At 47.2% G+C, this 25,443-nt stretch overlaps 1 protein-coding gene across 1 annotated transcript in view; it reads left to right on the top strand.

Moving 5' to 3' along the window:
* Positions 1-25,443, top strand: part of LOC110091340 (alpha-2-macroglobulin) — a 73,969-nt gene that overhangs the window by 18,573 nt on the left and 29,953 nt on the right. The window contains exons 10-22 of the mRNA XM_072988442.2: positions 1,146-1,255; positions 3,280-3,438; positions 5,503-5,727; positions 10,052-10,115; positions 11,324-11,466; positions 13,098-13,247; positions 13,928-14,101; positions 16,113-16,191; positions 16,815-16,974; positions 19,379-19,655; positions 20,556-20,682; positions 22,304-22,425; positions 23,088-23,145. Of these exons, the coding sequence (XP_072844543.2) occupies positions 1,146-1,255; positions 3,280-3,438; positions 5,503-5,727; positions 10,052-10,115; positions 11,324-11,466; positions 13,098-13,247; positions 13,928-14,101; positions 16,113-16,191; positions 16,815-16,974; positions 19,379-19,655; positions 20,556-20,682; positions 22,304-22,425; positions 23,088-23,145 (1,848 nt within the window). The remainder of the gene's footprint in view (positions 1-1,145; positions 1,256-3,279; positions 3,439-5,502; positions 5,728-10,051; positions 10,116-11,323; positions 11,467-13,097; positions 13,248-13,927; positions 14,102-16,112; positions 16,192-16,814; positions 16,975-19,378; positions 19,656-20,555; positions 20,683-22,303; positions 22,426-23,087; positions 23,146-25,443) is intronic.

Here is a 25,443-nt window from a genome sequence, read left to right as displayed (position 1 = left end):
TGTCTTATGATTGTTGCATGGTGCTGGGTTATCGATCTGCTTGTCACCCTGAACCCCATGCACCCCGTGAAATTAACACCTTACTAGCTGGGGGCTACCCAGCTTAAGGCAGGCGGTAGCTACCTAGTGAGGTGCAATGACCTCTCCCACCATCGGAAGTAGTCCCTGGCATCGCAGAAGTTGCCAGAATGGCATGAACTGCCTCCGGGACTTCAGCTCTGGATTTTGCCTCCTGAAACCTTTCCGATCACTGGATGTAGCCACAAGGCAGTGGAGGTTCGAAATTGGAGTTTTCCTTCTCCTAGATGGGCTGCCTTCCAACTAACCAGGGAGAAAAGCAACCTACAGTATAAATAACACTAGATGGATGGATGGATGGATGGATGGATGGATGGATGGATGGATGGATGGATGGATGGATGAATGAATGAATGAATGAATGAATGAATGAATGAATGAATGAAAAAGTTGTTTATCTTACAAATCCCAGAATCCCCTGGCTGGGAAGGGTTGTGATCTGGGAGATGCTGGGGACATCACCCTCCAGAGAGTCTTTTTCCCAAGTTTTGGTAAAGACAAGGATAGCTCACTCCTGTGGCAGTGGGGAACCCATTTTCTGTCTTGCTGTCAGAAGCACCAGGGAAGCTGGAGATTTGGAAGCAAGGGACGTCCCGGTGCCTACTCATCAGAAAGGCCTGGGGATCCTACCATACAAATCCTCAGGGGCCAAGCACATGTTTAGCATGCAGAACATGATGTAGCTTCCACCCACTCTGTAGGTGTGTGGCAGAGCAGGGATGTTTGCATGCAGATGTTTGTGGGCTCCGTCCCTGATACTTCCCCCCAAGGAGGGATAAGGAAGGTTCCTGGTGGGCGAGACCCTGGAAATGGGCTACCACTTCGGGCTAAATCAGCAAGCAGTCTAATTTAGGATAAGCCAGGGGTGGGGCAAATCATGGTTTTTGGTCCCCTGCCCAAGGGCTGGTGCCTATCAGAGCGGGTGGAACTCCAGGACTTTGTAAACAAATGATCTCCCAGGTAAAAAAGGCATTGGAGCCCAAACAAAAGCTAGCAAGGAGAGGCTACTGGACTAAAATCCCACTCTGTTTACCCATTTGTGTTTGCCTCCTGGTTTTTTCTGACAGGCGTGGAATTAACCGGCTCAGGGACCACCGATATTACTCAGACACTCAGCAGGCTGGCCTTTGAAAAGGTGGACGGTTACTTCAAGCCAGGGATCCCCTTTACAGGGCAGGTAAGGTTGGGGGATCATCAACCACTGTCCGTCCGGCACAACTCCACAGCTTGGGTATCTTGTCAGATCCTCTGAAGGCTCCGGAAGGGAAAGGGCCTGCCCACCCCCACCCCCTGTGTCACAAAAGATATGACCTGGCTAATTGCCTCAAGTGTAATTAATTTAAGGGGATTATCCAGTTCCCACCAGGAAGATGTTGGCTCCATTGCTGTCTGTAGGTGGAGTGAGGGCAGAGGAATCCTTAGGGCTGCATAAAGACTTCCCTTAACCCTTCTATTCTCTTTCTGAAAAATGAGAACTCAAAGAAAAATCGCAAGTTTCTTTAGGACACAAAAGGACTTTTTAAAAAAAGTTGTGGTAGACTCCACGATCCAGGCCCAGGTTTTTGAACTGTGGTTGCCACCTTTTTCCCCCCTGAAAGTCTCCTTCTCTTGAATGGGTGTTCGGCAGACAATCTGGTTGCTACAAAGGGAAAAAACTTCATTTCAGCATTTTATTTTATTTTTAAGAATTTACCAAGATGAACTCATTTCTTCATATTTGGGAAGAGAAGAACTTGAGAGCTGAAATATTAAGATGTTTGTTAGTGACTGATAAATTTTCCCATTTTTCTTTTCCCTATGTGTTGCAGAGTTTTGAATTTTTGGTTAAAATTCCCTTTGCTACACAGTAGAAGAAGTACAGAGGTCCACAGAGCAGAATAGCTACACATAGTCCATCCTTTTCTCATAAACTGGCACTTAGAGTCCCAATAACGCTCTCTGTGTGAGACATTTGTAGGAGAAAGAATTTTAAAGGCCTCATTACTTACAGTTGTCAACAGATCAACAGCAAACTAAGAAGCACAACACTGACTCCCAACAGAGTCAAGAGATGGGAAAGGAGCAATCAGCAGAGAGACAGAAAGCAACCGTTGATTAGTGTTAGATAGATTGACCGTCAGCCCAGCCCAGAAAAGTCCCTACGGATCACTCAAACTACAGGCAGCATGTGAGGTTGTAAAAACTCCAACACTAGGCACCATCTTTTTTTCTGCTGCAAGTCGTGAAATGTCTTGCCTCTACCCTGGTTGAAAGGAGTGGATGACGTTCCCGGAGCTTGGGAAGTTACTTTTCTTGAGTCTAATTCCCACAATCACTCAGCTAGCACAACCACGGATTGGAGGATTCAGAGGCTGGTCGTCCCCAAACGGGAACTTTTCCAAGTTCTGCTTCGGTCCTTTCGGTCTCCCAGGCCCACCCCAGCCCAGGCCTTGCGGAGGGGGCCCCTTCTCAGATCCTGCTCCACCACCCTCCTCCCCAACGTTATCCAGGCAGGCTGTGGAATTCCCTTGGGAGTGTCAGTATTTGACAGTGATGTCATAGAACCGTGGTTCCCAAACCGTGTGCTGTGTGGCACCCTGGGGTGTGGCCAAACCCAGCCAGGGGTGACACGGAATGATCAGAAGTATTACTCAGGCTGGGCTTCCTTCTCCCTCCTATTGGGGGAGCCACGGCCAGTAGCCGTCATTCAAGGGACCTAGTAGTTGAAAAGCTTTGGGACCCTCGGTCCTAGGATCATAGGATAATGGAGCCGGAAGGGGCCGGTCCATGATCAAAATGAAAGAAGAAGGTCCTGGAAAGTTGTTTTTCCAAAGTAATTTGTTCCTATTCCCCATCATGGTACTGTATTTAACAAATCCTCTGTTGTGTTAATCGCTCGTGTTGCTTTTTACTTTTCTCTCTTGGGGAGGAAGAAGACAGTCAAGATTAATAAGAGAATGACAGAAAACTTTATTTAAAAACTCCTATCTATTTGAAAAATGCCCTTAAAAATTAGATTTTAGAACAAAATGACATCGTTCCTCCAGTGAATTCTCATTTTCCCCACTCATGGAATTATTTTTTGAAATATGATGTTGCTCAGCTTTCATTGCCAAGGAAGGTAACTTGTTACAACTCTATGACCTGTAACTCCTCAGTTGGGAGCTATGGAAACCAGGCGTTTTTTTTTTTTTCAATGCTATAATGCTTTTTCCCCTCTAGGTGAAGCTGGTGGATGGGATGAAGGAGCCAATTGCCAACGCAAGCATTGAAATCAGTATTCCCAGGTATGAGCACAAGAAGAGCTACACCACGGATGGGCAAGGAGGAGTTCAGTTTTCCATCGACACGAGTAATTTCACAGAAAATTTTGTGATTCAGGTAAGTGATTCCAGGGGTTGAGGACGGAATAGGATGGGAGAAGAAAGTCAGAAACGAAATGCGCTATGCTGGATATGGTAGTAGGAGCACGAGTGGAACAGGGAGAATATAGATTCTTGGAGCAAAAGTATATGAGATGCCAGCTTCGCAGTTAAAACTTGGGAGCACCTTCTCCCTCCAAAGATGTCATTCCTTCAAAGCTCTGCACAAGCCATCAGACTTGCAAAATAAATTCATGTTCATCTTCCTGATGACCACTGACAAAACAAAAGCAAGATCCTTTTCAGCATGAAGAGCTGGAGAAAATGTCTGCTACAATAAACAGGCAAGGTTTCTCTCTTAAGAGAGCACTGCTTCTGATGACGTGCTGAGTATATTATCCTGTTGGTCCTTCGCCTTGGAAAATTTTCACATTTGGGCAACAACTCATGGAATCTCCCGGCCTACATGGGGAAGTGGCCCTGTTGGCTGAGAAAATACGAGGTTTGTCCGTCCAAGAGGTAAATCTCCCAAGCTCTGTCTTTTCCAGCTGTTGGTAACCCCCGGGTTCTCACGGCTGCAGCCCCCACAATCCGAGGGTCCCTGTTGGATGAGGTGCCGGAGAGTTCTCTCCTCTAGAGCTGAGGATGGGGCGTCGCAGCTCTCTCGCTGCAAGTTCTTATCACAGACGGAAAACCTCACGATGGTTTGGAAAGCAGCAAAGACACGGAGTCCGGTTAATGGTTTCTGTTGTCGGGCACCTTTTCCTCACCTCCATTGAGCCTGACACAGTGTATTTGGCATTTTCTTTCTCACAGTCTCGGTTTATTAATACAGCCACAGCCCTTAATGGCCTTTTTCTCTCCTTCCAAAATGTTTCCTGAGGTAAAGTTGGAGGTACAAATGAACCTGTATAAGGCAGCTTCTTAGGTGGCTATGTGCCAGATGATGTCTTCCATCATCTCCCTCTAGCATGGCCAAGTACATTTTATTGCCATGAGGCCTCAAGGGGCTCTCTGTGGCTCACTTACGAGGTCAGCCCCATTTCTGAAGGCCACTACAGGTGACAGCTTTGCTCCCAGGGACAGGGTGTTGAGTCCCGGCTAGCCCCTAGACTTTCCAAACCAAAATTAATTGCCAGTAAATCTTGGCTCGAGAGAGAATTCAAAACAGCTTTCGTTCATTTGATATATCAGATAAAGAAATAGTAGCCCGACGGACAGCTTCTCCCGAGCAAGAGTTAAAAATGCCCGCCCTGAAAAACAGTGGCAGGGGGTTCTTATACCTTCTGTCTTCCGGAATCAAGCGTTGGGGGACAGCATACGTGACCAGGAAATAGTGAACGAAAAGATTCTATAGGATGTACATACAAGGAATGCAGTTTGTCTGGCAATAGATCCGGTTTTGCAAAAGGGGGATGGATTCTAGATAAAATATTTGGGGTGTGGAAGTCTGGAAATCTTCTATGAGTTGGGCAATATCCTGGGGAAACATCATCTGACAATCAGACTATCACTGGTTACATTGTCTTACTGGGGCACACTTGATAGAAACATCAGGGGGAAATACCTGCTCACAATCGGTCTGTGGCTAGTGGCATTGTTTCACCCAGGCATGGTGGTTAATGAACCATTCAGGAAGCTCATTAGCATAGAGGAACTGATCCATTCCACCTGTCCAGGCAGTCAGAACATTGGGGGGGGGGGTTCCAGGGGGGAGGAATCCGTGTAAATTTGAGTTCATACTGCTGTGACTGCCAGAACCAGTTCTTGTTGAGATGCAAATCAAAGCAGCAATCATGATCTTCCCATCGTCTTGCTGGGGGTTGTATTAATTAAGGTCAGCCAGTTTTAGGAGGGAGGGGTGGAGAAACGGGCTACCTTGGACATGTTCCCCTGCACTCCGTGGTGGATGGTACTTTTGACCTTTCTAATTATTTTGTTAGAAATATGTTTGTGCCAGCGGCCCCATCAAGGGGACATGCGTTGGAGAAGGCTTCGTGAGTAGCCAACCTACATTTATCTTCTGTATTTCTTAACATTGCCATTTCTGCTTTCCCCTCTTTTTTTAATTTTCCCTCACCAGGCTAGGTATAATCGTGAACATTCGTGCTATGACAGGAACTGGGTCACGCCCCAACACTTTACTGCAGACCACTCTGTGATCCCTTTCTACTCCCCGAGTCAAAGCTACCTCCACATCGAATCCATTTCTGGGACAGCAAGCTGTGGACATCACCAGCCGGTTCGAGTCCATTACATTCTGAACCCGGCTGTTGTGAAAGACGAGAAGATTGCCTTCCACTATCTGGTAGGTTGAAGGGAGTCCACGCTTCTCTGAGTGAGACAACGTCTGAGGGAGAATTGGTAGAGAAACCCCCAAGCCCCACCTCTGCTTTTGTCTTCATTGTGGAAGGGATTGTCCCTCTCGAATTGGCCTTCTCAGCCACACTAGACGCTCTTCCAAGTCCTCCATACATCAGAGCACGTTACCATAGTTTCTTGAGTCTGAAGGATGCCTAATCAAATCACCGCTACAGTGGGGTCTCTACTTAAGAACTTAATCCGTATTGGAAGGTGGTTCTCAAGTTGAAAAGTTCTTATGTTGAATCTGCATTTCCCATAGGAATGCACTGAAAACCATTTAATCCGTATCTGCTCTTTTCCGTCCATAGAAACTACAGTGGAACCTCTACTTAAGAACTTAATCCGTTTTGGAATGGTGTTCTTAAGTTGAAACGTTCTTAAGTTGAAGCAAAATTTCCCATAGGAATGGACTGAAAACCAATTAATCCGTTCTGGCTGTTTTTTTTGTTATGTAGAGGTGCGTTCGTACATTGAAGCATTAGTTCCCGTAGGAACTAATGCAAAGCTGGTTAATACGTACTCTACCACTAGGGGGAGAATTTTTTTTAACCTAAGATGACCTAAGGTTAAAAAAAGAGCAGGAAAGGTTTTTTTTCCTGTTCTTCTCTTGGATTTCTGTTCTCAAGTAGAAGCAAAATTTAGCAAATGGAGCTGTTCTTAAGTTGGATTGTTCTTAAGTAGAGACGTTCTTAAGTAGAGACCCCACTGTACTTTTAAAAAATCTCCAGTAATAACATTTTGAAAAGGCAAATCTTAGCAAGACAAGAGAAGAACACACGGTCTGATAGATCCAACACGGATATAAAATTGACAGCTGTATTTGTTTAATCATGTGACTGCTCCATTCATTGTTTACAGCAAGGAGTGGGGCCTGGAACTGAATTTTCTCCCTCTACACCTTACGACCCTCAATGGTTCCCCTGAATCCCTCTGTTTATTAGTTATGTTTATCATTAATTGTGTGCAGTCAAATCAATTCCAATGTATGGCAACCTTTTCCAGGGGTTTTTACTCAGAAGTTATTTGCAATTCCCATCTTCTGGGGCCACCTCTGGGACTGGGCGGGGGGGGGGGAGAATGAATCCCAAAAGCTCAGCTTTATGGCCAAAGTACCTGGGAACCCAAAAGCCCATGCTGAGAGTTTACCCCCAGTTAATTCTCCTAGAGATTAATTAATCTAGGATAAATTAATTCCTTAGTCTAGGTGGTCACTTTTCCATAAGATATGGTTTCTGCCAAAACTGGCACTTGTGAAACCCAGCTGAGGTTCTTTGTAACCTACATGTGGGTTTATTGCATTGCATTAAATTAACTTTAGATAATGTACATCTGTGAAATATTTGTTTAGGCTTAGATCTTGTGTAATCCAACAGAAGTCAAGGATAGAGGTATCCGAGATCAATAACGTAAACATGCTGTGTATGGAATTTGTACTTCAAACCTAGAGTTCTTCAAATACTGTGCTCCGCTATTCAGCTACAGTTGTTTTCAGATCTGGATGGGAATCAAGAATCTGTTCTCAATCATACCAGAGTGCAGGACATGTAGCTCAGGCTACAGGAAGCCAGATTTAGGCTGAATATCAGGAAAAACCTCTTAACTGTTAGAGCAGTAGGACGGTGGAACCAATGACCTCGGGAGGTGGTAAACGCTCCATGACTTGAGGCATTCAAGAAAAAAATTGGACAGTCATTTGTCTGATCTGCTTTGACTCGGATTCCCGAATTAACAGGGAGGTTGGATTCAGTGACCTTATTGCCCCCTTCCAGCTCCATTATTCTATGATTCTATATAATTTCAATTAATTTTGGAGGAAAATAACGACGGCTTTTGTAGGCATTAAATTTTTTTATTCCCAACTAGAATAGGTCTAATGAATCAATTAAAATTATATTTGTATTGATTTAATAAGCCATTCATTCAGGAGCTGTTTCTAGTTCCCACTTCTTCAGGACATGTCATTGGATATGCTCAGAAGCACTATTATCTTTTTTCATTATCTTTTGTTCTCTGCCATCAACTCACTTCTGACTTATGGTGACCCTATGAATGAGTGCTCTCCAAAATGTGGTGTGCCCTCCACAGACCTGCTTAACTCCTGAAAACTCAAGCCAATGGCTTCCTTTGGGAAGTCAGTCCATCTTGTATTTAGTCTTCCTCTTTTCCTGCTTGCTTCCACCTTTGCTAGCATTATTGGCTTCCAGAGAATCCTGCCTTCTCATGATATGCCCAAAGTAAAGTAGCCTCAGTTTCACCTCTTTTTTTGCCTCCAGAGAGAGTTCAGACTTGATTTGATCTAGGAGGACCCACTTCTTCATCTTTCTGGCAGTTTAGGGTCTCCACAAAGCTCTCCTCCAGCACTATATTCCAAATGAATCAATTTCCCCCCCTGGCAGCTTGCTTTACTGTCCATCTTTCACCTCCATACTTGGTGATCAAGAATACAAGAGTTTGGATGATCTCGGTCTTGGTTTCCAGGGGATTACCTTGGTGACCTTTTCTAATTCCTTCATTGCTGGCCTTCTGAATTTCAGTCTTCTGATTTCTTGGCCACAGTCTCTATTTGGATTAACATTTGAGCCAAGGTACAGAAAATCACCATTTCAGTTTCTTCATTGTGAATTGACGTTGTGTAATTCTTCTCTAGTGGTGGCCCTTAGCCAGGAATGAATTGTGGCATCGTTTCATGGACGACAGTATATTTCATCAGATACATGAAGTTTTATCCCCGGCTACAGGCATACAGTAGATATCTATGTAGACACAGCAGAAAGAGGTGTGGCCAGTGTTGATCAAACCAGAGGGAAAGTTTGCGAGCCATCTGTAAGCACTGGCAGACTGAATGGACACCAAACAAATAAACCGGGGCAATGACCCTTCACAGCAGCGATGACAGGTGGCAAACACAATCCTTATCAGTGCTGAGCTAGCCATGCTAGAAAGACTGTCATCACCAGCCAAGAGGGCCAAGGGCCAACCTCCCTTGACCTTGGGCCGGATGAAACGGTACTGGCCACGGTCCATCCCTGCCTACGGTGATCGGAAGTCACTTAGGTCTGCACCCTCCTTGGCCAATACGGGCAATGCTGGCTGGGTCCCTGTGCCGGAGAAGGTGTGGGTTTGGTGTGGCTTGACTCCTCCATCGCCTGCCCCTGCTCTGCCCCCTTCCGGAATCTTCTGCTGGCAGATCTTGTCCTGCCAAGCTGTGCTTCCGGCAGATCTTTCTTGGCCATCCGATTTCTCCAATCAGTCGGCTACTCTTAACAGGTGGGGACACGAGACAGGGCCTTCTCTGTGGCTGCTCCCAGACTCTGGAACTCCCTCCCACTGGAAGCCAGGCTGGCCTCATCTTTGCTGTCCTTCTGCAGGCAGCCGAGAACCTTTCTCTTCAGGCAGGCTTTTCCTTCGTGACCAAGGAGAGTTCTTTAAAAGGACAGTGCTGCATGTCTGTTGTTTTTAGTACTGCTTTTATCTGTGAATTTTTAGTATTTGATTAATTCTTTTTTACTATTGTAATGATTTACATTAGGAGCCCCATATATGCAGGGGTAAGGTTCCAAGCCCCTCCTCCGCAGACCCTGTAAAATAGCAAACTATTTTAATAGTGAACACTATACGTAACATGGTATCTGGCTTCCTCTAATGGCCACCTCTGGTAACTTTATCTTTAGAAATATATATTTCTTGGATTTTTGTTTTAGCATTTTCAGACTGTGGATAACTGAATCAGCGGATACTGATCCTGTAGATATTGGGGTCCTACTATTATTTTTAGTTTCTCATACTGTGCATGTTTTTACTGTAATCCTCCTTTATTAAGTCCTTTTTAGGAGAAAGGTGGGGTTAAAAATACTTTAATACATAAACACTTCTTTGAGTTAGGTTTGCCCTGTTCCTAAAAACCTGTAGCCACAGAGGCCGTCATGATCCTTCCAATGAATAGAATTAAACTCCCTGCTGAAGCTTCTGTTTGAAATCTCTTTGCTCAAGAATAATTACTTTGAGGTCAGGAGCCATGTCCCCTCTTGTTGTCAAGCTGGAGCCGGCCTATAGTGATCCAAACAGGGATTTCACGGTCAGTGAGATATTTAAGGAGTTGTCTTACAAGTTCCACTCCGCCAGTGAGTTTTCACAGCTGAGTGAGGATTCGAACCCAGGGCGGGCAGGAAGTTATCTGAATGTTGCTTTTGGTCCTTTGGGTGGCCAGTGAATGACTCCCAAATATCAGCCACTGCATCAACCGAGGTGTCCTCCTCCTTCCCCCGCAGGTGGTGTCGAAAGGGGTGATCGTGCGAGGAGGGACCCACGTTCTGTCGGACCACCACAATAAAGGTAACGTGCACCCCCCCCCAGCCTCCTGTTCCTCCCTTCCTCTGGGGGGAGGCGAACCACTTCAGCAAAATGATCCTGACCAATTTCTCCACTTCTCTGTGGCCAGAAGGAAGCTTCAGAGATCCGACTGCTTTCTCAATGCCTGGTCCTGCTCGATGGGCCCAGTGGCCTGAACCACCACTGCCCGTCCCTCCATGGGCCTAATGGCTCTCCTGCTGAAAGTTCATTATATGTCATTTCCCTGAATTGGGGTTGGACCTTTCTGCTAAGACTTGCCATCGTCTACGTGTGCTATCGAGGCAATTCTGACATATGGTGAATCTCTTCCAAGGTTTTCCAGATAGAGAGTATTCAGAAGCGGTTGACCCTTCCCTCCTCCTTGGACGGTGCAGCTTGCCCAAAGACACACAGGCTGGCTCTACTTGCAGGAGGCCCAGTGGAGGGAATTGAACCCCTCACCTCTGGCTCCACAGCCAGAGACCTAAACCACTAAGCTACCCAGCCAGGATAATCATGTGCCGGCAAGTCAATTCTGACTTATGGCGACCCTTTTCCAGGGTTTTCCAGGTGGAGAATACTCAGAAATGTTTGAGTATTCCTTTCTTCTGGGGGTGCCCTGAGGCCCAAGGCCACACGGGCTGGCCCTTCTCACAGGGGAGAATCAAACTCCCAATCAGCAGTGCCTTCATTACTCCCTCAGCATCTTCTCATGTTCTGACAAGAACTCTAAAACACTCTTCCCCTGGTGGCTTAAAAATGCAAGCTAATAGGCTCTTAAATTGCCAGCTATTATTATTTATTTATCTATTTAAAATATTTTTACCCTGCCTTTTTCCGTCAAAGTACCGAAGGCAGCTTAGAACACTTAAAAGGCCTTTGCCTGCTTGTGGAAGGACAGCAAAGATGGGGCCAGCCTGGCTTCCAGTGGGAGGGAGTTCCAGAGTCTGGGAGCAACAACAGATAAGACCCCCTCCTGGGTTCCCAGTAAGGACACCTGTGACGGTGATGGGACTGAGAGAAAAGCATCTCTTGATGATAATGCAGTAGATATCTTCTTTTTTAAAAATTACAAAGTTGTTATTGGCCTGCTTGCATGTTTCCTCAGTTGTGCCTTCTTAGTCAGCTTGGCAGCCGAAGCTTGGACAAAATATTTTCCTCAGAATGAATCTTCTCTCTTTTTCTCTCTGAAATTCATTATTTGTTTTCAGTGAATGGGATGTTTCCTATGGATCTGTCTGTGAACATAAATATGGCTCCTTTGGCCCGTTTGCTTCTATACACTATCCTGCCCAATGGAGAACTCCTTGCGGATTCAGAAGATTTTGTTGTTGAAAATTGCTTCTCAAACAAGGTAAGGCTGCCTAGAGTCTCCCAGCTTGGAGGTAACTCATTAGAAACAACCATTTTCCTTTGATTAGTTCCTTTTCCCATTAATTGAGGTATAACTACATTGCATTCTTTGGTGAATGAGAGAAAAGTTGGTTACCATTTTGGTCAAACTAGCCAAAGTACTAGCAGTAAAAACAATGTTTTCAGAATAATAATACAGTTAACCATCAGTAATTATTGCTAAGAGGGTTGAGAAGAATTATTAGAGAATTATAATGAGTCTTCCTCAAGCAGCCAGTTTTGCTTCAAATGCAACTTTCTAAGAGCATTTCTCAAACTATATCATCTATGGGAGACTGGAAGCCTTCAATTTTCAGCTGTGTTTCCTAGTCAGGTGTTGGGTATGATAGGAAATTGATCACTGGAACCTGAAATAGGCATGCACAGGAGGAACTGGGGTTTCTCTCAACACTCACTCAATTTTACAGTAGCTTGTTTAACATTGTAACAATAACAATGATTTGTGCTAATCTGGTAAAAGAATTGTCAGCTTTATATAGTTGGTGGTGCACTGGCATGATGTACAAGGTTTATGCATGTACTGCTCATTGGCATCATATACTAAATCTATGCATTAAAATGATGTGTTTGTAAAATTCTCCTTCTATCAGAGGAGAATCTCTTGCATGCCAATATTGCTTAATTCTTGGAGCCAGAACTGTGGGTGTTGTTCTCCCCCCCGACCTCTTTTTTGCCTCTTATGCTGAAATTTTGCACTCAATGGGCTCCATTCAAAAGCATGAGTTACTTTATCTCATTGAATATTATTGACTGTAATAGAAAATTTGTGAGTTAAAAACCATAGATTTTAATCTTTTTTGTGTTTTCATATTTCATTGCTTTAATTGTATTTAAAATCATGTATTGTTTAATTATCTTTTAATATTTAACCTATTGTGTTTTTTAATTGTGTGGATTTTAATGTTGTGAGCCACTGTGGGTCCCTTGTTGGGAGAAATGTGGCACATAAACAAAACTACTACTACTACTACTACTACTACTACTACTACTACTACTACTACTACTAACACTAACACTAACACTAACACTAACACTAATAACACTACTACTACTACTACTACTACTACTACTACTACTACTACTACTACTACTACTACTAATAATAATAATAATAATAATAATAATAATAATAATAATAATAATAATAATAATTCACATCACCGAATTGAGTCCACTGTGTGTTACTAGCTTTGCGGACAAGACTGGTTGCATTATTGGAAGGAGGATGTTTTGTGTTTAGTCTTAAAATCCTCTTTTTTGTACCTTTTACACATTCTAACTCAGGGCTTGGCCGCTTTGGGTCCCCCTTTTTTAAAAGGAGAAAAGCAGGGTAGAAACAAACAAACAAAGGCAACAGCCGTCAAAGCTACTGACGCTGGGAGGAGGAGGTGGCGGCGTCGGCGTTGTCGTCTACAATGCTCGCCCTGACCAGCTGGACCAGCGCAGCCCTTGTTCTTTGGTAGCCCCACAGGAGAAGCCAAGCTGAGAAAACGGGTGCCAAGGCGGTCTGATCCTGCTGGGCCTCCCTGTGGAGTTTTCCAAGCCCTTTTTCTCTCTTCTGTATCTGTACAGGTGAGACTGGAGTTCACCGAACCCACAGGCCTGCCCGCCAGTGACACCCACCTCCACCTGGCGGCCGCGAAGGGCTCCCTCTGTGCCATCCATGCTGTCGACAAGAGCGTCTTCCTCCTGAAGCCCGAAGCCGAACTCTCCCCTCAGACGGTGAGTCTAAACCGTCTCTCAGGTTGTCTCAAGGGCAGTGGGTGTGGGTCTGTGGGCGGGTGTCTAAGATGGAAGTACTTTAAAATGTGCGGCTTGAAGAGATCGTTTGCATCAGTTTTGCAAAGCCATTCGGTGGCTCCGGCAGAGCAAGGTCAAAGACGTATCCATAGTCTTGGCTACTGAATGAACCTTCTTGCCTCTGAATGGATGTCTAGAACAGAAGCACCGTTTAGAGATCAATAAAGCTTGTAGAAATAGGCAAGCTGGGGTTGCCTGGAGTTATTGCAACAATGAAGTGCTGCCAAGCCCTCAGTAAAATAATTTTAAATAATTTTTTTAAAGCCAGCTGGAAAGTAATATGAGATCTACAGATACATTCTGGGCACATTTTGGCCTGATGGGACCACTCTCTGCTGTTCACATACCGACTCCATTTCCATACATGGTTCTTCCAATAAACATGGTTGGGTTTTACTCGAAAGGCTCTTTGCCTTTTCTGCCGACCACCCTCAGATTCTATCTGTAGCCAACAAGCCAAAGGGGAGAGAAGGGGAGACCCCGCACATTTCTGCCCTGATGACTCAGCTTCTTACTTTGAGGAGAGCTGAACGGAAAGCTCCCTCGGCTTCAGCCAAGGAATATGTCACCTCACACTGAATTTTTGATTGCTTTCTTTTCAGGTTTATAACTTGCTCCCTGTGAAGAACCTCAAGGGGTATTATTACCAGGGATGGAATGTGGAAGACCCAGACGTCTTAAACTGTGTGCCCTACAAAAAGATAGTTGTGGATGGCATTACTTATTCTCCTGACCCTTATTCTCCTGCAACAGGCGACTCCTATAAAGTTCTTCAGGTGAGCTCCCGAGGGTGCCTGAACTGGCCATGATATAGAAAAAAAAAGATACAAGAGGCAACTAAATCAGAAGGGCAGTTAGTTGGCTTCGGAGCTTGGAGAAATTAAGAAATTAAATTTGTTGTTCTTTAGTCGTTAAGTCATGTCCGACTCTTCGTGACTGGAAGTGCTCTGGCTGGCTGGCTCCCTTTTAAAGTACAGTGGTGCCTCACTGGACGATGATAATCCCTTCCACTGAAATCGCTGTTTAGTGAAATCATCGTCTAGCGAAAAGCATTTCCCCATTGGAATGCATTGAAACCTGTTTAATGCGTTCCAATGGGGAAGAAGCATCGTTGTCTATCGAAGATCGGCCATAGGAAAGCTGCTTTGCGAACCGCTGATCAGCTGTCTTATGAAGCTTAGGTCCCGAAAACACCCATTTTGCGAGCGCAGAGGGAGCTGTCAAAATCGTCGGCTAGCGAAAATCGATTTGCGAAGCAGGGACCAAACACTGTCCAGCAAAATTCCCCCACAGGAATCACAGTTTTGCAAATCGCTATAGCGATTGCAAAAAGTCAATGTCTAGCGAAAAAACTGTCTAGCGAGGCACCACTCTAATTGGTTTTTCTTCCAAGCTAAAGACAGAATCAGGATTAATGTTCAGCACGTCATGTCTGTGAGCAGGCCGCATTTAAGATCAACAAAAGGTCCCTGTCCTTGTGGTTTTTTTTTTTCCTTTTCGCACAGGAGTGTGAGAAGAACAAAGGAGTGATGTGTTCAGATTGGTCTTTTAGAGTCCGCGCGCAAACTCCCCGTGAGCCTCTGCCCCCAGAAAAAGGCCTTGTTGAGTAGAACCGAGGTCTTCAATCCTGGGGGTTTCAGGACGATGCTCTCTGAGGTCCACCTCTCATCCCAGCCTTAAAGGAGTCCCTTTAGGACCTCAAGCCTGCCACGTGGGCAACCTCTCTAGTAGCCCTTGCCCAACACATGGCTTTGGGGTTGCCATCCGGGCTACGGGTTTGTGGAACACCTGAAGGAGGGCAGGTGACCAGGGCCGAAGCCAGGCCCAGGAGGCGCCAAAGTTCTTGTCGGCATGGAGACCTCGGGCTTAGGAGTGCTGGATCTGGCCCACTCCAGGTTATCTGGCTTCCTCAAAGCTCTGTCTCCTCTGTTGGTTTCTCAGCTTCAGAGGCCATGCCGAGAGGACGATGGGATCTGTGGGATATTGCAGGTCAGTGGTTCCCAGCCTTGGGTAACCGAGAGGTTCTTGGACTACAGCTCCCAGAAATCCCGGGCAGCACAGCTTGTGGCAAAGGCTTCTGGGAGTTTGAGTCTAAGAACATCTGGGGACCCAAGGTTGGAACCACCGTTGTAGGCAAAGGGATGTTTGCCACTCAGTTTCAGTTTGCTAGCACCATTTGGTTGGGTTACGCCGGGAAACGGAGTGGGTGGCTGGACGTACCCACCTGGGAGCCCTCCTGCTTCTGTCCGGTGAGCCCATCAGGCCTCTGGAGGAAGAGATAAGCCCCCCCCTTCTGAAAACCTCCTCCCCCCCAGCCCCAAATCTGAGGCAAGCAGAATCCTCCCATCTTGGCCCTCCTTGACCCGTTCAGTTCTGCTCATTCCTCTGGACCTTCCCTTCTCCCCTTCTCATCTTTTCCCCTCCTCCTGAAATGAAATGTATGACGATAGCAAGGCAGCCGAGGGTAGAGAAATCTTGAGCTTGGGTGACGGTCTGCCTAATAATCGGCACCCACTGACCGGCGGCACTCCTCCCTGGTTCACCACGAGTCCGACAACGGAAAACCGCCTGTTCAGGACTTCTCTGCCCAGGTTCCACTAGCCCTGCTGACTCGGAGATTCTAAGGGGTGGCATTAAATTGAAATTTAAAAATTAACTTTCCCGAGCTCCTCTAAGAAAAAAGGCCGGCACAGTGCTCTCCTCTGTGACGGAGAAGAGACTGGTGGTTGTTTCTGTCCATGCTTCGTGGAACTTTATTTTCAAAACAGCTTGTCTCCTGTTTTGCAGGACTTTGGCTTGAAAGTATTTACCAGCACCAAAATGCACAAGCCGGAGAGTTGCTCAGACGGCAGAGTAGAGCACTTCGGTAAGTATCCGAAGAAGGATGATGCTTTTGCACCCGAGAGGCTACTGGGATGAGACAAGCAGGAGCGTTTCTTAGTTTCTTGTGAATTGCAAGGTCAAAAGTCAACCGAGGCTTTCTGCCTCCTTCACCCCGACCTGGCCGGATTACCTCTGAAACACAGGCTGGTAAGGCTGTGACTGTGAGGGGCCACGTGGGCCTCCCCGAGCGCTTTCGTGGCCTTTGTAACAGGTTTGAGTGACTGGGAGGGACTTTTTCTGGGCTGGAGTGACTGTCAATCTGTCCAACACTAACTGTATTAAAAGAGAGCCCTGCCTCTCTCTTGAGTGTTCCTTTCCCTCTCTTTAGTTTGTCCTAGTCTGTTGTTGTTTAGTTTGCTGTTGATCTGTTCACAACTGTAAGTGATCAAAGGTTTTTATCCCTTCTCCTACAAATGTCTCAGGGCAAGTTATGGAGACCTTAAGTGCCAGTCAGTGAGAAAGGGGTGGACCATCTGGGGAACTTGTAACTATTCTCCTCTGGACTTCTACATAACACAAAGGAATGTAACCAGAAAACTCTGCAAAAGTTGATAACTTAAAAGGCAGCTTCTATAACCAATTAAAATCCACTCTTCTCTCTTGTAGAGCCTTACATGTCTCATAGACTAGCAGTGCCAGAGGCTGCGATGTCTCGAATGTATGGTGGTAACATGTTAGAAGATTATGTGTCAGAACCAGAACCACAACTGGAGACGGTTAGAAGCCTCTTCCCCGAGACGTGGATTTGGAATCTCGCGGTGGTGAAGTGAGTAAGCGGCTCTGAGGCTTGGAGAGCCTCCAGGTTCTCTAGCAAAGTACTGTAGAAAGAAATGTATAGACTCCCTCGGTTTGCATTTTGTGGCGTTACAGTAGATTTTTGTCCCATTTTTGCTGCAAGATTTGGTTCCTCGTGGAAATTCCCGTGCTCCTCCCCTGACTTATGGCCACTTTGGCTCCTCCATTTGCTCCTAAGCTCTGCCTTCTCTCCCATCGACCAAAGCCCGACTGTGTGTCTTTCTCTCCCCCAAACTATTTGCATGTGGGCCACTCACATTTTTAAGAATACTACAAAATAACCAGAATCTAGAAAAAACAGAAGCAGCTTCTCTTTTCTGCACAAGCCTGGCAAACCTGGTCAGGACCAGGGGGAGACTTCCTCTCGATGTGACTCAGAAGCCTGAAAGGGCTCCTTTCTCTGAAACAGAAAGAGAAACGGGGAACTCCTTCCCCATCCCTAGCAAACCTCTCCGTTTTCCGTGGGTGTCCTTATGCAAGTGTGTATCCAAGAGGCAGAGGCTGGAATCCAGTGGCCATGAAGTTAGGCCGTGTGAAGCAGGTGATGTCATCCGCCTGAGGTGGCCTGACAGGTCAGCAGCAGGATTTTAGCCTCTGAGGGTTTGGGTCCTTTATCCCAGAATGTGACGGCTTAGAATCGAGCTGTTAGAGAAGTGAAGAGACCCACGTCCATTCTTGCACGAGTACCGAGGCCCAAATCCTGTGTCAGGCAGCCACCTTTAACTCTTTCAAAGCCACACCTCTTCTGAATATGATCCACATATCCTGCAGTTTTGATCCCCTGCCTGACGCCGTTCTGTCCAGTCTGGATTATACCGTTTCTTGACTGGGGAAGGAAAGCCGCTTCTTTTGACTATTTTTCCTCTGCAGGTTCTTACCCCAATGCGTTTTAGAAGGAGTAGCCGTGTTAGTCTGTGCTGCCGTATCTGACAAAAAGAAAAGAGAACAAAGACGACAAAAATCTTGTGGCACTTTAAGGACTACCTGCTACATTGGACTTGTCTGTGAAAGCTCACAATAAAATATAGCAGTGAGTCTTTAAGGTGCTACAAGGTGTTCGTCTTCTATTTTTCTTTTGTTTTTGCCTGTTATACCCGAATTAGTTAATCCTTTAGTCCCCTTTAGGGCAACAACTCATTTTAATTTTAACTCTGCAAACCTGTCCATCAGGTTTCAGGCACATTAATCCTCTCCTCCCTCGCCTCAGTCTTTGAATGATTATTGGCTCAGTCGACTCCAATAATTAACAAATAAATAAAATAAGGCAGGAATGAAATCACCACCTCAGAAGGTTCTCTATAGCAGTGGTCCCCAACCTTTTTCACACCACGGACTCGTTTAGCATGCGGGTGTCCATGCGGGTGTGGGCAGGTCATCTGTGCATACATGTGAATGGATGGCCGTGCATGGGTGGTCTGTGCATGTGTGCAGCGGGCGTATGTGCATACGTGTGGAGGGGATGCCAGCGGAGGGGTCGGTCTACGTGGTCTGGTCCTGCCAGGGTCAGTGCCCAGGGCTGGGTCGCATACCTGGGGTCGGGGACCCCTGCTCTGTAGGTCAACAAGTCCAACCTCCCACACGGCAGTCTTACAGATGCTGTTGTGATGTGAATCACCCTGTCATGGCAAGATGGGAGATGGGAAAGGACACAACAGTGGGCTCAAGTTACAGGAAGCCAGATTTCACTTGAATATCAGGAAAAACCTCATATGTGTGAAAGCAGTCCTTCTAACAGAACCGTTAGAAGAACGGATAACCATGGGAAGTGGCGAGCGCTCCAACATGGGAGGCGTTCAAGAGGAACGTCGACAACCCCTTGATGCGCATTCCTTGGACTCGATGGCTTTCTCGGCTCCTTCCCACTTCGTGATTCTAGGATTTGCATAAACCAGACATGCTAATAACATTTGTACTGTATATAGAAGCAAAACTAGGAATTACTTTAAACCAGGGGCTCCCAGTCTTGGGTAACTCAGGTGGTTCTTGGGCTATGACTCCCCGAAACCCTGTCCACCACAGTGGATGGCGAGGTCTTCTGGGCTTTGTAGTCCAAGCACACCTCTTGGTGACCCAAGATTGGAAACCGGGGCTTTTGGTCTGAGGAGCGTCTCTCCCAGCCGAGGGGAGGAGGGAGGCGGCGGCGCCTGGAGGAGGTCTCAGCCGGTTGCCAGGCCGGCGGTCTAGGTGCCGCCCATCTTGAGAGGTGGCTTCCAGGAGGCCTCGGGTCGCTCTCCCGTCTGGGCTGCCCTTCGGACGGAAAGCCTCTGTGTTTCCTGCCGGTCCCTCCGAGGGAGGTGGCTGAGCCTGGCATCCGGTGAGCTCTCCTCCTCCTCATCATCATCATCATCTCTCTGTCCTCTCGTCTTCTTCCACAGCGGTGAGGAAGAGCCAGCCAGTGAGCAACAGTCCGGCCCAGCCAAATTCGCTCAGGGCGACGTCTCCGTGCCCGTCACCATCCCGGACTCCATCACCGAGTGGAGGGCTGGAGCCTTCTGCCTCTCCACCCGCGCCGGCTTTGGCCTGGCGAAGACCGCCACCCTGCAGGCCTTGCAGCCTTTCTTCCTCGACCTCACCATGCCCTACTCGGTGGTGCGGGGGGAAGAGTTCATCCTGAAGGGCACCGTCTTCACCTACTTGCCGCACTGCATCCAGGTTTGGGGCCCCCAACATCCTTCGCGACTCCCCTCGGCCTCCTCAGGCCCCTCTGGCCCGATCTCTCTCTGTTTGCCTCCTGGGTTGGTGTTTTTGAACCCTCTTGGAGGTTGCAGGCTTCCCAGCCCAGGGTGGATCGTTTCCCATCCGCGCCCTTCCCGTCTGGTCAAGCAGGGAGTTTGGTTCCTCCAAAGCTGAAATGAAACCCAAGCCAGAATCCTATCGTGGATGGAGGCTTAGGGAATGAAAACAGCGTTGAGTCTGGTCAGCAAATGGCTGCTCGTAATTCAGGACCAATTAGTAGCATTCCTGAGGTCATTCCTGATTGTGGGAACAGACATGCCGCTGGGAACAGCCATCAGCTTGTTAACGAGCCTCGATTTCTTGCCACAACTTCTGCCATTTCACTTACGCACTTGTAGACCGACCACTCCTGAGGCCTTCCTATGGCCCAGTGTGGCAGAGGGACTGAGAAATGTAAAAAAAATCCTCCTTTTCTCCACACACCTCCCTTCGCTCTCCTCCCCACTTCTGCCCCACCAGTTCCAACCCACGCCAGTGGCTGTTCGGGCTGAAGCTTCAGTCATAAAACCACCAAATAAAGCAAGGCTGGTTTGCAGGAGAAAAGCCTCTCACCCCAAAAGGGAGCAGAATTCCTAAATAGATGCTAAGCAAAGGGTCCAGTTGGACCCTGACCTGCGTCTTCGGGCCCCTCTGGCACCAGCACCTTCCCCCCCATCCCCACCCCAGGGTGCTTCTGATCCCTCTGGCCTATTCAGTGTCCGGCCTCGATCAGCCCTTCCTCTTCCTTCTCTCTCTGAAAGTTACAAAGAACCCTGCAGTTTCCTCCTAAACTTTATTGCTCGTCTCTCCTCCCCTCTCCACCTTTTTTGTGGCCAGGTCCGCATAACACTGGACCCCTCCGCAGATTTCGTGGCTTCCCCCGTGGAAAAGGAAGAGGAATTCTACTGCCTGTGTCCCAACCAGCGGAAGACGGTGGCCTGGAGAGTGACCCCCAAATCTCTGGGTAGGCTGCAGCCCTTAAACCCCGGGGTTCCCAATCTTGTGTTCCCCCAGATGTTCTTAGACTACAAGTCCCAGAAGTCTTCACCACTCGCTGTGCCGGCCAGGATTTCTGGGAGTTGCAGTCCAAGAACATCTGGGAGACAAAAGGCTGGGAAATCACCGCACCCGGTGCAGGCACTTCCCTGCCCTCAACATTCTTTACAGCTGTTGTGTTTGTGTGGTCAACATGCCAGTGGAGCCTCCCGCTCCCTCCCAACGACCCATAAATGCTAGCTAAAAAGCAACTTACAAAGCTGTGGAATAATACATGTGCAGGAGCAGGTGATACCTTTATTCTTCCTCCACATCAGCCATCAAGTCCATTCTGACTTATGGTGACCCTCCCTCGGGGTTTTCTAACTAGACTAGAGGTCTCCAACTCCCAGTCCGCAGCCCAGTGCCGGTCCATGGCCTGAGCTGGACAGGATTGTGGAGACAGACCTCCCACCCCCTCGCATGCACTCACCCCTTCACATCTGGTTTGTGCATGCGCGCATGCTGCAGCGCACCCATGCAAGCGCCGCACCACCTTGTGCATGTGCCTTCCTGCAAAGCACTGCCATTTGTCCATGGACACATGCGCTTGTTCACGCAAGAGAGAGCACACGCTCGTTTGGACATGCCCACGAGCGCGGGGGTTGCCCCGCCTTCCCCAGCCTTTCCGTGGGGTGAAAAAGGTTGGGGACCCCTGAACGAGAGCATACAGTACTCAGAAATGGTTCGCCCCTCCCTTCCTCTAGAGGGCGCCCTGGGACTGTGCAACTTGCCCAAGGCCAGCGTGTTTGAGGAAGGAGACTCGTCCATGAAAACTCCCATTAAAATTCGCTTCTCCCTTCAACTATGCTGGGGTTGGGGGTGCCAGACCTCCGTGTAATTCAAAACCCATGTTTAACTCTTATGCACTAAAAAAATGTAACTACGAAGCCTAAACAGTTGATTAACACACACGTAACTCATCCTGACGCCCATCAGCTTCTCGGCATGCCCCGGCATCATCCCCAGCCACCACCTGGATCCACCATGCCTTTGTAAGCCACCCAGAGTAGCCGTCCACCATTAGGTGGGTCGGATAGAAGTCCAATTAACAGCAACCCTTTTAAACATCAGTGAACTGAAGTGTTAAAAACAGTCCTGATTTTTGTTGTCTCGGCCCAAGATGGGGAAATATTTAGGCCTCCATCCGGGGAATCCTCTCCATCGGATGCGACCCATGGAATCCCGGTGCGGACGTGCCATTCAGGAATCCGTGGGTTGGAGCTCTGACTTACCCCCCCCACCCGGCCTTCCTCCCTTTCTTATTGGTCAGTAACTTTATCCAGCCAATTAAATGACTGACCTGATCATCGACGGAAGGATTGGGGCCACAGAGCAGCGTTCCCCTCTCCCGACCTGTTTGGTTTAAGAAACGGCTGTTGTAGAAACACATCTTTTTTCTCAGTGTTTTTTTTTCCCCTTGCTGGGGGGAAAGTCACAGCGGAGAGAAGAGCCGCCGTGGGGCTGCAAACACAGCCGTGAGCCTCTGCGTTTCCCAAATCAACCTCCCGTGACCGGCCCGGGACACACCCTATTTTTGGTCGTTGTAGGTCACGTGAACTTCACAGCGAGCGCAGAGGCCATCGCGTCGCAAGAGCGCTGCGGGAACGAGCTTGTGGAGACTCCCACCAGAGGCCGAAAGGACACTGTGATCAAACCACTTTTAGTGGAGGTAAGTACAGGGGAAGCTCAGGGGTTTAGGTAGGTACCTGGCTGTGGAGACAGAGGCTGGGAGTTCGATTTTCCTGAATCAGAAATCGCCCATATAGTCCTTGGCCAGGGTGGCTGGGGCACTCTGAGAGCTGTTGCTCAAACAGTTACATTTTGCCTGGACTCTGCTTCTGCATTCTTCCACTCCCTTTTCATTTCAAGTCTGGACTAATCCATAGGGGGCATTTGTACTTCCTTTTTTTAAATGTGTGCTGTTTTTCCCCATTGCTTTCCCGTGAGGTGCAGTTCTTTGGGAGATGCCTTCTCTAGAGCCTAAAAAGGTGGCAAGACTCCTTTTCGCAGGAAGCACCACAGCAGCTTCCTTTCTTCTTCTTCTTTAAGAGCAGGAAGTGAGGCCAGAGCTAGGCCGTGCAGCCTGGAAGCGAGGCCTTTCCCCAGGCGAGCGAAAGGTAGATATGGGCACTGGTAGGTGATGCGAATCCCTGGATTCTGCCTGGGGAATTCTTGAAGAATTCTCGAAATTGGAGTAGCCACCCAAAAAAGAGAATCCTGGTCTTACTTCCCACGACTCCTTCTCAGTGCAGGTGTTATTTCAGTCTCATACCCCTCAGAAATTCCCATCATCACTCTTGCCTTTCTGACTGTTTTTGTCCTTCCCTGCAGCCTGAAGGAATTGAGAAGGATGTGGTCTTCAGCAATCTGCACTGTGCTGGCAGCGCAGGTAAGTACCAGCCACTGCCAAACTCTGTTCCTTTCACAGCCTTGGTTGTCTAAGGAACGGAGCAAGACAGGAACCCGCCTTCCTCTGGGTCAGACTCTGTAGTGTCAACTCTGGCTGTCAGTGGTTTCCCAAGGTTTTAGACATGATTCTTTTATGGCCCTACATGGGGATCCTTGGAAATCCCTGACAATCTCCCATCTGAGTACATAGTTCAGTAGTTATTTACCATATGAGCAGTCCTGAAGCCAAAGTTCTTCTTCCAATATAGCACGATGACACGGCTTCTTCCAGGATCTCTCCAACACAGCACCAACCAATCCACAGAGTGTGTGTGCTAGGTCTGCTAGCTTTATCTCAGGATTATCCAATCCTGAGATTTCTTCCTCAGCTGTCACAATTAACTCAGCTGTATAAATTCTAGCTATACATATTTCTACAGCTCTGATCCTGACAAATACTTACAGAATTGTATTCAATAATTCCACCAGGTTTAATTTAAACCTGTCAGTCTCCTCCAATTGTTGAATTCAATTCTTACTCACACATATATACATTTTAAAATTGTTTACAATGTTTCACATCACTAAATATTTACATTCATATTCATTTCATTTTAATCCCAACATGTTACAAGCTCTTTCATGCTTTGTAGGTCCTAATACCTTGGTTAAACAGTCAGCAATATTCTTTTCAGTTTCACAATAAATCAGTTCTATTAATCCATTTTCTATGTTTTGTTTTACATTTTGATATCTGATATCAGTGTGCTTTGATTTACTTTTAACGTTTGGAGAATTTGCCATCTGAATGGCTGCCTGGTTGTTTTCATTAACTGTTATTGGATCTTGTAAAAATATCCCTAGATCCTGTGCTAATTGCTTGTAATAAACAAGATCAGTACATAGCTCCGATAGTGCAGCATATTCTGATTCAGCAGACGATAGAGATATAAACTTTTGCCTTGCTGTTTTCCAATTTACTAAACTTCCACCTAAATGTACTGTCATGCCTGAAGTAGACCTTCCTGTTATGATATCACTTCCATAATTAGCATCAGCGTATGCAATTATGGTTAACTCTCCCTTTGGCTCTAAATATAATTGTTTGTTTTGTGTCTTCTTTAAATATCTCAACACTCTCTTAGCAGATTGCCAATGTTTTTCATTTGGCTTGCACACATTTCTTGACAATAAATTTACTGCTAAAGATATGACAGGTCTTGACCATCTACTAAGGTATAACAGACTACCAATTAAAGATCTGTACAAATCAATATCACATTCAGGACCGGTAACATTTTCTTTTTCATATTCAACATTCATTGGAGTTACAGCACCTTTGCAGTTTTCCATGTTGTATTCAACCTGTTCAGTGTGTTCCAATGGGCCGAAAACTAACTGTCCAGCGAAGGTCCTCCATAGGGGTGGCCATTTTCGGTGCCTGTGCAGCAAGGAATCCGTCCCTTAGCACAGTGGGGGGCCATTTTCTTCAGCCGACGGCCATTTTGAAACCTGACAATCAGCTGATTTTGATCGCGGTAAAGCGAAAATCGGTTCCCAAAGCAGGGAAGCGATCATCGCAAAGTGGAAAAAAACCATTCAAACCATAGTTTTGCGATCACAAAAGCGATTGCAAAAACCTCACCGTCAAGCGGATTCGCCGTTAAACGGGGTAATCATAAAGCAGGGCACGACTGTAATAGTGAACATTATTATAATAGTGAACCATGTGCATTGGATGACCTCTGTCTCCCTCTAGTGGCCAGTTCTGGAAATGCACAACCCATTACAGCTGCCATTAAAATGTAAGCAGCTGCCAGGGAGGTTCTAATCACTGCCACAGTCGCTGTTGAAACTCTACATCACCTGCAAGCGCTCTTGATCGCCTTCATGGGGGGGGCGCTGGAATGCCTCCCCACAGCGCTGGGTCCGACTGCTCTGCTGGGGGGGGGAGAACTGGGCGTTGGCCCTGCCATGAGGCAGAGCAAGGCAGCCGCCTCCAGAGGCAGATGCTGGGAAGCAGTAGAGGCAGTAGCCACTCTTCTGTTCCTCCGAAGGCCAGATCCCCATTGTTGGAGGACAATGTTGCGTGTGTGTCACAGAGCCTGTCCCGCACCCCATGAGCTAGCTTGCTTTCCTCAGGGTCAGTGGAGAATCCTGTCCCCCCATCGCAAGTACGGATAGTCTGGTTGGATTCTGTCCATGGAAGGAAGATGCCATCTCCTCTTTTGCTCCAGAGAGGAAAATGTCCTGACCCTGCCCTGGAAGCAGTCTTACTGCTGGGCTGTAACCCAGGTGG

The sequence above is a fragment of the Pogona vitticeps genome, chromosome 2 (genome assembly GCF_051106095.1).
Source record: "Pogona vitticeps strain Pit_001003342236 chromosome 2, PviZW2.1, whole genome shotgun sequence".
NCBI lineage: Eukaryota > Metazoa > Chordata > Lepidosauria > Squamata > Agamidae > Pogona > Pogona vitticeps.
Note: the sequence above shows the minus strand (reverse complement) of the source record. Positions and strands in the feature narration are given on the sequence as shown.